The sequence below is a fragment of the Microchirus variegatus genome (assembly GCF_963457635.1).
Source record: "Microchirus variegatus genome assembly, chromosome: 16".
In the NCBI taxonomy this organism is placed as follows: Eukaryota; Metazoa; Chordata; class Actinopteri; order Pleuronectiformes; family Soleidae; genus Microchirus; species Microchirus variegatus.
Window position 1 is genome coordinate 4,505,147 of NC_139817.1, and position 13,347 is coordinate 4,518,493.

Consider the following 13,347-nt stretch of genomic DNA (forward strand, 5'->3'; position numbering starts at 1 on the left):
CACACCCATCCATGTAAACTTACAAAACAGTTAGAATTAAATCTCTTTAATCTGAAAAATATGGATCAAATTTCTTTAAATACCATTAAGAAACAATATCAGAACTGTTTAATGAACTACAAAGAACTACTACTTGTATTAAGATCTACAAGAAAGTCAAATTGTATATATTCGCCTATATCTTTCAATAAGAGTTCTGAGACTTTTGTGTCTTTTTTGTAAAATAAAAGACCTGATAATCCAGCCGGAATCGCCTATTTTAAGTTGTCTTAACTGACAAAAAAAGTGATCCAAGTTGAGGCTTCTTCCATATTGGGCATAAAATAATCACTAAACCCAGACTTCCTGTTGAGTTTTGGTGGGGTCGGGCCCTCTCTATCGGTCGAGATGAAATCAGTTATTGTTTTTTTTCCTTATATATCAATAAAAAAAAACTGTATCTTGACACCAAACCAGCGTGTTCTCACTGTGTCCGTATCTACATTATACAATAGTTTACTTTTCGATAAGAAATTGTATTTTTACACAGATTAATTCATTGTGTTCTACAGCGTTAAACGAAACAACGCTGATGTGGAAAAGCAGGATGACTTTTCAGTCTTTTTTAAAACGCTCCAAACGATCACAAACTTATATCGAGCGCTTGTATTTATATACGTTGTGTTTACTGACCTGTGGAATACAAGTACTTCAACTTTTCTCCCAGATTTCCAATGCAAGTAGGTGCTCCCTGCTCTCTGTAACAACAAGGTACAGCATATTTTTGTAGAGAATTTGAGAACGTTGATTAAAACATTTCATTATTTATTTCTGTTCTTCACGCAGGTTTTGTTTCGTTACCTTGAAAACCTGACACGTTTTGGAGCAGGTTGTGGGTTTTCAGCACGGGTTACCGTGGTGATTTGAAGCTATGAAGGTAAAACAGTCCCTTCATTACAGTAACAGCTAAGGTCACAGTGTTTGGACACACAGAATGAGAGGACACAGTGTTTTTTTTTTTTTGTTCCTAGGATTATTAAGAACATTTTAATTCATCAATCAGAGACACGGCTCTCAATTTTAGTCCAATACATAGTGTTGACAGCAGCTATTTCACGAGCAAAGACATGTGAGATACGTATCTGCAACAGGTTTGGTTCCCCCGGGAAAAGTTCCAACAATGACCACGTGGTGGCGCTGTAGCCTCTTCTGTGCTGCTGCGGGTTTTTGCAGATTGAAGAAAAATCAGCTTCACACAAAACAACTAGCATGACTTAAGCTTTAGCGTTTAGCTTAAAAACAGAGCCTCGTTACTGTCATTGTTTAATAGTGTCTTTAAATTTCACCTCCACACAACAGTGGATTATATTCCAGATGATCTTCTGTGCGAGTGAAAATAAATAAAACATAATTTACTTTGAGGACTTTGCCAACAATATCAGCATGTTCAGTTCATCCCAGGTAAGCTAACAATTTTACTGTAGGGCAGCAGGACTACGTGCTTTTAAACAAGGCGTGACGCGTTTCCATGACGACATTAGACGTTAACGCGACTCCCGATTGTTAAAATGAGTCTCTAAAGTAACGCTAAACTTTAAAAACAGAGGCACACATACGCAGTACAATGATACGCTGGTTATTTGTAGCACTGCTCTTCTCATTTAATAAACAGACTGCTCCGGTTCGACTGTAGGCGCGCTAATGGCGCTAAAGGAGCTAACTGGTAAACGGTGCCTGGAAAATAGTTATTTTAGAGACTCATTTTAACAATCAGGAGTCACGTAAACACGACGCGCATTAACGGCCCAGCACTAATATTAGCATGTTCACAGTTCATCCCAGGTAAGCTAACTTGTTTCTTGGAAAAAATTCAAGGACTTTCAATAACCCATGTGTATATATAGGGGGATTTTTAAAAAAAACTTCCAAGGACCTGTGAGAACCCTGTTTAAATCCACACTTTGGTTCTATGGCATGTAATGAGCAGGATAACACACTTTTTTTTGTCAATAATTATTATAATTAATTATATAGTATTTCCTTGGTTGAGAAGCAGTTGGTGAATACAATGGCAGAAATGGAGATACTGCCCCCAGCACTTCCTGTAGTGCATTGCAGTTACCGAACGTGATTTACGAGACACAAATTCCACAGTGATTGGACGTTGATAATGTCGACTAGAATCGTCGCAGCCCCAGATAACACGCATATGTATTATTCAGATTGGAGTTCCTCACTGGTTCTTCTCAAATTAAACATTTTGTTTGCTTTATAGTTTTCCTCTGATGTGGACCGAAATGTGAAACGTCTGGCTTCTTTTCCCTGTAAACTTTTTCCCGCAGAACGGGCAACTGTACGGTTTCTCTCCCGTGTGAGTCCTCTCGTGCGTCTTCAGCTGTCCTTTCTGAACAAACCCTTTGCCGCACACGGAGCAGCTGTACGGTTTCTCCCCCGTGTGAATCTTCTCGTGCAGCCGCAGCATCGAGTTCGTGCGAAACCTCTTGCCGCACTCGGAGCAAGTGAACGGCTTCTCCCCCGTGTGGATTCTCTCGTGCTTCCTCAGGTCGCACTGCTGGATGAAGCCTTGACCGCACTCGGAGCAGCTGAACGGTTTCTCCCCCGTGTGGATTTTCTCGTGTTTCTTCAGGTTCCACTGATAGACGAACATTTTACCGCACACGGAACAACTCAGCGGTTTGTCTATGGTGTGGCATTTCTCGTGTTTCTTCAGATAATCCTTACTGATGAACTGTTTGTCGCACTTGGCGCAACTGAACTGTTTGACTCCTGCGTGGATTTTCTCATGCCTCCTCAGATCGCCCACCTGGACAAAACCTTTACCACAAACGGAGCAGCTGAACTGTTTATCAGCCGTGTGATATTTCTCGTGCTTCTTCATGTAGCTCTTGTCGGTAAACTTTTTCCCGCACACAGAGCAGGTGAACGGCTTCTCTCTGGTGTGAACTTTTGCGTGGAGCTGCAGGTTCCACTTTGTGTTAAACTTCTTGCCGCACTCGGAGCAGCTGAACGGTTTCTCTCCCGTGTGAATTCTCTTGTGTTTCTTCAGATCGCTCTGCTGGATAAATCTTTTACCGCACTCGAAGCAACTGAACGGTTTCTCTCCCGTGTGGATTTTTTTGTGCCTCAGCAAATGGGACTTGGAGACCGATATTTTCCCACATTCAGAACATTTCAGCTTGTCATCGGCGGAGGCCGCTTTGTTGGTTTTTTTTGAACTCGGTAGGCCAGCGCTCTCTTTCCATTCATCCTCGCTGTCGTCAGTCTCAGAAAAGTCTTCAGAGTCAGCCTCTGTAACTGGCCCTAAATGTCCATCTGGATCCGAGTTCCCGGCTGATTCCGGTTCTCCACAGTCCTCTCTGTAATCCTCAGTGTGACGCTGACGAAGCTGCGAGGACTCGGGCGTCTCTTCGTCTTCCTCCTTCTTCACAGTCACAGGAGTGAACTCGGTCTCCTCCTGTTTGATGGACACTTCCTCTTCTTCCTCTTTAATGCGGGGAAGCTTCGGCTGCTCCCGGTCCACGCTGGAGATCCACTCCTGCTGCTCGACGGGAAACTCTTCCTTAACCACCAGCAGCTGCTGCTCGTCTGCAGGAGAGAGAAGAGAGACTTTAAAGGATAAATCTGTACATGATACACATCAGAATCATGTAGCATATAGCAGGTCTGAAGCAGGGTTAGGAGATGGTGAATTCTGTAAAACTCATGGTTAGAAACAGGTTCAAATTCAAGAGAAAGCGACGCACAGCTATAATTATTATATTATAGACGTCATTGTTGCGTTTTTTGCTTCTGTTTTTGCTAGTTTTTCAAATTGTACATGAGCGCCCTCAAGTGGCACATATCAGGAAACAACAGGACTACGAGAGGAGCAGTAATGGGCAAGCTACCTCCTGTCAACATTTAAAAAAATTATATTTATTAATGAATAATGAAGTAGTTATACTCATGAAATAACTACATGGTTTCTATTTTGTATGTCATACGTTTTAGTAAGGTTTTGTTTTTATTTTATAAGGAAAAACTGCTGTAGAGGCCAAAGTCAGTGGCTCTTACTTTGAAGGCCAGGGTGAAAGGAAGTATAACTTGACAAGTGTAACTACTTAATATAAAAACTTAATATGTCAATTTTTAACTGGTTACGTGTTACTCTTTTCTGTTTTAAAAAAATCCTCCAACTTTAAACTTGTTTTGACCGGAAGTAGCCGAATAGAGTAGTGACGCGATTATGGCGGAGCAAGATGGCGGATTTGACCAGAAGTTTGATTTAAAAACTACACAAATCCACAAATAACTTAACTTTTATAACAACTACACACTTTAATACAAACACGACTGTGTTTAATTGCAGCTACTATTTAGCCACTATACGTTTAATAACCGGCGTTTTTCTCGATCATTTCTCGCATTAAATATTGACGAAAACACTGTATTTAGATGAACAGCGACAACAATTTTTACTTAAACTAGTTTATTACTGTTTCGTGGCTCCAGGGAGCGGGGACTGACCTGCTGTGTTCAGCCCGACTTCGGTCTTCACGGCTGCGGTGTCGAGCAGCTTCTTCGGCCGACAAATCCGCTGCTCTGACCGCTGCGTTTCCTCCAACACACCGACCATTTTAACCGCAGTCGTCTTTCTTTATCTGCCCGGAAACAGAGCGTCTACCGCCGCAGTCGATCCGCTCACGTACCGACACCTGCCGCTGCTACACGGCGAACATTTTTTTTTACCGCTTTTCTGCGCTCTTTCGACACAAAAGGAGACACAGCGGAAAGTAAACAGAGACACCCGAGTTCCGCATTGACCACCAGTCACTCACAGGAGAGCAAACAGCGACCTCTGCTGGACTGGAGGACTACGGACAGGAACTGAATGGGTTTGCGACATTCTGTTTTCAAAATAAAACAGGCAAAAAAAAGTATATAATGCTCAAAGTTCATGAAAAAAGATTGATATTATATGATCCATTTGAGTAGAAATTGGTCTGTATATTTTCTGCATTGTTAAATAGAAACAATAGTTTTAGTTTCAGGATACTAAGCTTTAAACTTTAAATTTGTACGTTTTACCATATGAATTCATAACAATTTTAAAATTTAATTTGCATTTGGTCTTATTCATGAAAAGAAGAAATGCTAAAGTGGCTAACATGACATGGCTTTAAAAATACATATTCATGTGACAAGGTCAAGCCTGACTTTAGCTAGGTTAGCATAGACACAAAAAAATCATAATAATAATAATAGTAGAAAAGCCTGATCGAAATAAACATGTTTCCTGTAAACAAACCTGTCTGAATACTTTGGTCCAAAACAGTCCATCTAAAAATAATAGGTATTGCTAACAATGGCTAGCTTGAGACAGTCAACTTATCACAACCCTTTTTCCGACTTGTGATGTAAATGTAGCACAGTAGATGATAACTGATGTATGATGTGATGATTTGACTCACATAAACCTGAACTTAAAAAACCTAAACCACAAGAAATGAGATCAATGAACAAGATTTTATTGCACTTTTCCTGTATGACAAAACTCCCATAGCTTTTGCTACACTACTATCATTCAGCTGGGTGAAGAAGAAGAAGGGTTCTGGTCCACCACAGTCACTAATGTAGTACCAACTTCATAGTTTCTCCCGACTGTGAGCTGAAATGTGAAGCATCTGGCTCCTTTTGCCCGTAAACTTTTTACCACAAATCGGACAACCAAACGGTTTCTCTCCCGTGTGAGTTCTCTCGTGCGTCCTCAGCTGGATGTTCTGGACAAATCTTTTACCGCACACAGAGCAACCGTACGGTTTCTCCCCCGTGTGAATCCTCCTGTGTAACCCCAGATTCGAGCTGGAACGGAAACGTTTGCCGCACTCGGAGCAAATGAACGGTTTCTCTCCCGTGTGGATTCTCTCGTGTTTCCTCAGGTCACACTGCTGAATAAACGTCTGGCCACACTCGGAGCAGCTGAACGGTTTCTCCCCTGAATGAATTTTCTCGTGCTTCTTCAGATTCCACTGATGGACAAATGTTCTTCCGCACTCGGAGCAAGTGAGCGGTTTCTCTTTCACGTGGACTTTTTCATGGAGCTGCCGGTTCCACTTTGTGTTAAACCTTTTGCCGCACTCGGTGCAGCTGAACGGTTTCTCTCCCGTGTGAATTCTCTTGTGTTTCTCCAAATCGCTTTGCTGGAAAAAACTTTTATGACACTCGCAGCAACTGAACGGCTTCTCTCCCGTGTGGAATTTTTTGTGTCTCACCAGATTTGACTTGGAGATGGATATTTTACCACATTCGGAACATTTGAGTTTGTCATCAGTGGAGACTGTTTTGTTCGCCGTTTTTGAACCTGGATCACCGCTCCCTTTCCAGTCGTCCTCGCTGTCGTCCGTATCAGAAAAGTCAACCTCTGTAACTGGTCCTAAATGTCCACCTGGATCCGGTTCTTCACAGTTCTCTTTGTGACTCTGATAGAGCTGTGAGGACTCGGGCGTCTCTTCGTCGTCCTCCGTCTTCACAATCACAACAGTGACCTCGGTCTCCTCCTGTTTCATGCACACTTCCTCCTCAACCTCCTCCTCTTTAATGTGGGGAAGCGCTGGTTCCTCCTGGTCAACACTGGAGATCCACTCCTGCTCTCCGGTGGGAAACTCTTCTTTAATCCCCATCAGCTGCTGCTGCTCATCTGCAGGAGAGAGAAGAGAGACTTTAAATATGACTTTAATATGAAGGCATCTCCCCAAAGTTTCACTGCTCAATCCCACGAATAAGACAACATCCCCCTAAGAGGACAATGACAAATATAACGCATTATTATTATTATTATTATTATACTGCATATCCAAGAGTTAGACTGTTTACTGGTTTCATTATCTGTAAATACACAATTCCTGTTATTTGTATTCAACTAATAAGGTGGTATTTTGTTATATTATATATATGTATATATGTATCATTCTTGAGATGTATAAGATAAGATTTACATTGTCACAGCAGCAAAGATAAACATAATAAAAATGCATTTCCACACATGTCAAAATACAATATACTCAACTCAACTTTATTTATAGAGTGCTTTAGGCAGCTATAGCTGGGACAAAGTGCTTAACAATACAATAAATAAAACATGGCACATAAAACATAGGAGACAAAATAAAAACAATTTAAAAAAAAAATTATATATATATATATATATATATCAATTGTTTTAATATAAATATATATATATATAAATATATATATATATAAAAACAATAAAAACACAATAAAACAATACAAATGTTTAAACAATATAGAAAGATATTAACAATAGAATGTACATGTAGACAGCTACTAGAAATGGGCTTGATTTATTTACAGTGTTAAAAATCGAGTTTGTCAATAAAGTTACAGAGTGGACAGTGACACATTTTGACACGAAATCCGAGCTCGCTAGCTGATAGCTGATAGCTAAAACACGGCGTCCAGATCGTGTACAACAAAAACCCGGAGACAGGGGACCAAAAACCCGGAGACCAGAGCCTCGGTGTCGGACACGAGTAAACAACGAGCCGCTGGTGTGTTTTAAGTCCACTTGGAGCCAAAAACCTGCGGCTAACAGCTGAGCGACTAACAGCACAGCAGCTAACAGCGGAGCGGCTAACAGCTGGTGCGGCTAAAAACAACGAGCGACACCGAACAAGCATTACGTCACAAACTCAACTTTTATTTTGTAGTAACGAAGATGGTTAAGGCGAATGTATCGCGGTAAATGTTGTCAGAAACATAAATAACGAAGTACAGATATGTAAATAATTCTACTTAAGTGCATTACAACACTGATTAGTTTATTCATGTTTCGTGGCTCCAGTGAGCGGGGACTGACCTGCTGTGTTCAGCCTGACGTCGAGCAGCTTCTTCTGGCGGCAGATCCGCTCCTCTGACCGCTGCGTTTCCTCCAACACACCGATCATTTTAGCCGCTGTCTTCATTTTTTTCACCGCCAGAAACAGGCGAGTCTTCAGCCGCAGACGTACCGACACCTGCGGCAGTTAGACCTACTCGAGCTACACGGCGACACAGCGGAAAGTAAACAGAGACACCCGAGTTCCGCGTCGACCAGAAGGAGAGCAAACAGCGACCTCTGCTGGACTGGACGACTGAGGAAGGAAGTGCGTGTGTTTGTGTTTCAAAATAAAACACTTCACGCTCTAAAATTAAACACTCAATTTACAGCAACGGATGATTTTTTATAGCATTTTAATATTATATTAGCTCAGTTTTTGTGGACCGATTCTCAATCATTTTAGACCTTAGAAGAAATAAACAGCCCAACACAATAACGTAATATAAAATGCTGTTGCTGATTTTTATTGACATTTTTAGAGTCTGTGCATAAGGAAGCATTGGATTTTACATTTTTATCCAGTGATTTTGACAAGTAACGGACTCATCCCTACTTACCATAAAGGGACAAATCAACCATTTAGTTGAGCATGTTTTCTTTTTTTAAAAGTTACTTAATGTAAGTGTTTTTGTAGTATAAATCTGTTCAGTCAGGCCTTTAACACTGTCATATGTCAAAAAAAGTATTCATACCTTTTAAAATTTCAACCGAAAACTCAAAATGTCTTGAATGATTTCTTGTTTCTGACCTCCCGGTTGTCGAGGGGATGGACAAAAAGAAGCCACTTGCAGACACAAGCTGCATCTCAATCCAGGATCTGGATCCTCGCACTCAGGAGGAGACGGAAGTCGTTCCGCGCTGCGCTCTTGTAAGTAACACCAACCTCAAAATACAGTGGTGTAAATCAGTGTTTCCCAACCCTGGTCCGCAGGGAACACTGCCCTGCCGTGTTTTAGATGTTGCCCTGATCCAAAAACACCTGATTCCAATAAATCGTCAGCTCTGCAGAAGCCTAATAACGAACTTTTGTCAATTGGTTTTTTTTTTTTATAATTTAATGTTTTCAACTTTTGTTTTAAAAAATTCCAAAAGTTAGTGTTTCAACTTTTGTCAGTGTTTTTTTTTAATGCAATCTTTACATTTTTGTAAAAAAAAAAATCCCCAAAAAATAGTGATTCAACTTTTGAAAAATTCTTTTTCAAAAATATGTTTCAACTTTTGTCAATTTTTTTTTTCTAAAAATGTATATTTCAACTTATATTTCAAATGTGGTGTTGTTGTTTTTAATGTAATTTTTTAACTCTCGTAAAAAATTTGGAGCAGGGTAACATCTAAAACATGGCAGGGCAGTGTTCCCGGAGGACCAGGATTGGGAAACACTGGTGTAAATAGACCGATCGTGAAATTAGATTAAGATGGATTTTCTACGCACTCCTTTGGTCAAATTTCCTCAGCTCCACTCCGACCACATACCCTTTATGCAAATGTTCCGAATGAGAGCTTTTGTATGTTATAGAAATAAAGGTTATTGAAAAATAAATAAGTAAAAAATACTTAATTTCACGATAATCTCGTGAAATGAAGCAAGCTGAAACTCCAACTAAACGGCTTCTCGATGTAATTTCTGATGTGTCCTCAACCTGCTCTCTAAGGCGTATCTTTTCCCACAGTGGGAGCAACAGAACGGTTTCTCCTCCGAGTGAATGGTCTCGTGTCTCCTCAGATTAGTCCTCTTCACAAACTTCTTGCCACACTGCGAGCAGCTGAACGGCTTCTCTCCCGTGTGGATTTTCTCGTGACTCTTCAGGCTGCTCTTGCGGGTGAATATTTTCCCGCACTCGGGGCAGCTGAACGGTTTCTCTGCGCTGTGGAACTTCTCGTGCTTGTTCAGACTGCTCTTGTGGATGAAGCGCTTCCCGCACTCGGTGCAGCTGAAGCGCTTCTCCCCCCGGTGGGTCTTTTCGTGTTTTCTCAGGTTAGTCCTCTGGACGAACCGTTTGCCGCACTCGGGGCAACAGAACGGCTTCTCTCCCGTGTGAATTCTCTCGTGCGACCTCAGGTTCCACTTCGTGCTAAACTGTTTCGCGCACACGGAGCAGCTGAACGGTTTCTCGCATTTGTGAGTCTTCTCGTGCGACCTCAGGTTCCACTTGGTGCTGAAGCGTTTGCCACATTCGGAGCAGCCGAACGGTATCTTCCTGTAGTTGGCGTCGACGTGTCTCTGCAGAAGAGCCGCGTTGTCAAAACTTTGACCACATTCGGAATCGCTGAGTTCGTCGCTGGTGTTCGCGCCCATGTCGCTGGATACCTTTTTATTCAAACTCTCCGTTTCGTCCGTCTCCTTCCACTCGCTGTCGCTGTCCGAAGACTCTTCGATTTCCACCTCGGTGCCTGGTGACAGACGTCCATCTGGACTTGAGCTTCTGGCTGGTTCTGCTCCTCCGTCGTCCTCAGCGTGACTCTGGTGAAGCCGCGAGGACTCGGGTGTCTCTTCCACGTCTTCACTTTTGACAATCACCGCAATGACGTCGGCCTCCTCGTGTTTGATGCTCAGTTCCTCCTCTTCCTCTTTGATGTGGAGAAGCTCCTGGTCCACAGCGGAGATCCTGTCCTGATCCTCAGGGCGACACTCGTCTATAAACTGGTCGTCTGTGGGAGATTAACCAAAAATGATCAGAAAGTGTAAGTAAGTAAAGTTAAGTTATATAGCAACTGTCACAAGAGGTTTCTCCTCATCTCCTTCACTCTTACCAGACACAGTGATGATCTCAGCGTCCTCCTCTTTGATGCACAGCTCCTCCTCTTTAATGTGGGGACGCTCCGGCTCCTCCTGGTCCTCGCTGGAGATCAGCAGGTGGTCGTCTGTAGGACATTATCCATCAGAATGATTAATAAGATTTAGATTTAGGTGAAATTATTCCAAATTTGGCAGAAATGTAATATTTTGAACGTATGAATTGTTGCTTTAATGACCGCAGAATGAGCCAACATGTTTTTAATGGACAAACTAAACATCTTTTGAGTTTTAATGACAACTGCAGGCCACCGTAGGTTAGCATAGATGTTGCTAAAACCTCCAGACTAGCATAGATGTTGCTAAAACCTACAGACTAGCATAGATTTTGCTAAAACCTACACACTAGCATAGATGTTGCAAAAAACCTACACACACTAGCATAGATGTTGCTAAAACCTACACACTAGCATAGATGTAGCTAAAACCTACATACTAGCATAGATGTTGCTAAAACCTACAGACTAGCATAGATGTAGCTAAAACCTACACACTAGCATAGATGTTGCTAAAACCTACACACTAGCATAGATGTAGCTAAAACCTACACACTAGCATAGATGTTGCTAAAACCTACACACTAGCATAGATGTAGCTAAAACCTACACACTAGCATAGATGTTAAAACCTATACACTGTACCTTTAATGTCTAGCTTTATATAGGGATTATTGAAATGAGTAGTCAGTTACTTTGATTGGTTTATGTGATTTTTCAGCTTCGTAAATGTTAATCTTTCGGGTTTTGTTTGCTCCATATAACGAATAAATCGTTAGAAAAAAATATTGCCAATTAAAGACCTAAATATTAAAATAATTCACAAAACTGACTGATTAAGATCCTTAACTTTTAACGAAAATCTTTACTGACGTCATAAATTAAGTGTAGCTAAAACAGAGTTCCAGTAGTGTCGCCTCCTTGTGGCTCTTCAACAAATTGCTACCTGGACGAGTCCACTTTCACGTTCCACTTGGACGAGTCCACTTTTGTGTTTACGGTCTGTGGGCTCGTCCACATGGACTCAGATAGATACGGACCTGTGTAGCACGAAGCCACGGCTAACGTCATTAGCTTAGTGAGCACAGAGCGGGTTAGCATGTAGCTCGGGTTATAAGCGCTTTAATTGACCCGGGACTGACCTGCGTTGCGCGGCCTGACGTCGGGCTTCGTAGCGGGATCACGGAGCCTCCTCTGGCGGCGGATCTCCAGCTTTGACCGCTCGGTTCCTTCAACGAGACCGACCATGTCTTCCGCCGTTAGCCGCTCGTAGAGTCGCAGTCTTCGGGCCGCAGAGTTGAAGCACGCACGTACCACCGCCGACGCCCGCGGCCGCTACACGGCGCACATTTATATCATTTTTCAGCGCATTTTTGAGCCTCGGAGCGAACAATAAAGAGACGGCGGAAAGTAAACAGAGACCCCGAGTCGACGACCCTGAGCTTCGCTGAGAGCGGAGCCGACAGCGACCTCTGCTGGACTGGAGGACAAAGATGAAAATGCACGGTTGACAACAAAAACACCAAATTCACAACAAAATACAACATAATTCCTCAGTCTGTTTGAGTAAAAATCTACCATATTTGTCATTTTAGAGACTTTACTGCTTTAAATATGCAATTCTGCATTAACACGTTTGACTATACACGTATGACTTTTGATACATTTCAAAATAAAAGTTTCACATTTGTCGTCGCAATGGTTTAATAAATCTTGATTATCCAGTTCCTGTGAAACTAAACCACTATATTATTACTTGAACCGACTGATTATATTATATATATATTATTATTATTATATAATGAGTCAGGTATAACAGAATATAGTCAGAGAAATTACAAAATAAAAGTATGTTCAAATGGCATCTGCATGAGCGGAATCACAATTACATATATATGTATGTATGTATATATATACATATAAATATTTGTATTTATATATAACATGAGAACATCAATAAACTATTTATTATTATTAATTGCCTTTCTATACAAAAACAGTTAAAAAGCTATTATTACCACATAAAAATCCTACAAAAACACGACTTCCCTTTAGTTTTCTTTGGTACCGGCTGCTGCTTTAATAAGATATAAATATAAAATGTATATTAAATGACAAGAATCACATCACATGGGTGGGAAAAAAAGCACTCACTTTTTCGTAACATCTTTATTGACTTTGTCTCAGTTTTAAACTTATTTACAGATACTTTAATTTCTTTTCTTTTTCTTCTTTTTTTTTTATTACTTCAGTAAAAATACAAATACAGAACACTCAGTTTTTCAAAAGCGCAGCCGTCGTCGTCGTCGCTCCCAGCGAGCCACTTCAGGGACCGCCGAGGTTTCTCCTTCAGGCTTTGACCCTCCTTTGTCTTTTCAGGGATTATTGGAGGTGATGATGATGATGATGATGATGATGATGAGGGGACAAACGCTGAAGAAACAAACCTGTACTGCATCGGTCGACTGTTAAATGACGGCGGCCGTCACAGGTGAGAGACGACAGAAGATGGTGATGATGATGATGAGGATGAGGAGGAAATGATCGCTCGTGAGGAAAAGGGCGAAATCAAAGCCGATAAACTGCGTAATTTCCACGTTTTCTTTGAACACATCCATGACGACCAATTTAATCCATCACTATCAGACCGATTTAATGCTCTAAAAGTCATTTGTCGTCTC

At 41.4% G+C, this 13,347-nt stretch overlaps 3 protein-coding genes across 3 annotated transcripts in view; 1 reads left to right on the top strand and 2 right to left on the bottom strand.

Annotated features, from left to right (window-relative positions):
* Window positions 1–430, top strand: part of LOC310938221 (uncharacterized protein) — a 2,870-nt gene extending 2,440 nt beyond the window's left edge. The window contains exon 2 of the mRNA XM_083902698.1: window positions 1–430. This exon is cut by the window's left edge and continues 1,522 nt beyond it. The gene's annotated coding sequence lies outside the window, so the exon portion shown is untranslated.
* A 1,818-nt stretch (window positions 431–2,248) lies between these two features.
* Window positions 2,249–8,063, bottom strand: LOC310938377 (uncharacterized protein; the record flags this gene model as incomplete). The annotated part of the gene is made up of 4 exons (XM_083902870.1): window positions 7,856–8,063; window positions 5,631–6,676; window positions 4,507–4,597; window positions 2,249–3,585 (listed from the first exon to the last, which is right to left on the bottom strand). Exons 1-4 carry the CDS (start codon window positions 7,959–7,961, stop codon window positions 2,249–2,251), a joined length of 2,580 nt encoding a protein of 859 aa, XP_083758996.1. The 5' UTR covers window positions 7,962–8,063.
* A 322-nt stretch (window positions 8,064–8,385) lies between these two features.
* On the bottom strand, window positions 8,386–12,036 carry LOC310938511 (uncharacterized protein). Its single transcript, XM_083903026.1, has 3 exons — window positions 11,809–12,036; window positions 10,628–10,738; window positions 8,386–10,525 (listed from the first exon to the last, which is right to left on the bottom strand). Exons 1-3 carry the CDS (start codon window positions 11,912–11,914, stop codon window positions 9,477–9,479), a joined length of 1,266 nt encoding a protein of 421 aa, XP_083759152.1. The 5' UTR covers window positions 11,915–12,036; the 3' UTR covers window positions 8,386–9,476.
* Between the last annotated feature and the right edge of the window lie 1,311 nt (window positions 12,037–13,347).

Excerpts from the sequence above, each read along its gene's own strand:
- LOC310938511 (XM_083903026.1), bottom strand. The coding sequence starts at position 11,914 with ATGGTCGGTCTCGTTGAAGGAACCGAGCGGTCAAAGCTGGAGATCCGC. Across the intron at positions 10,739-11,808 it reads CGTCAGGCCGCGCAACGCAG|ACGACCACCTGCTGATCTCC; the intron begins GTCAGTCCCGGG and ends AATGTCCTACAG. Across the intron at positions 10,526-10,627 it reads TGAGATCATCACTGTGTCTG|ACGACCAGTTTATAGACGAG; the intron begins GTAAGAGTGAAG and ends AATCTCCCACAG.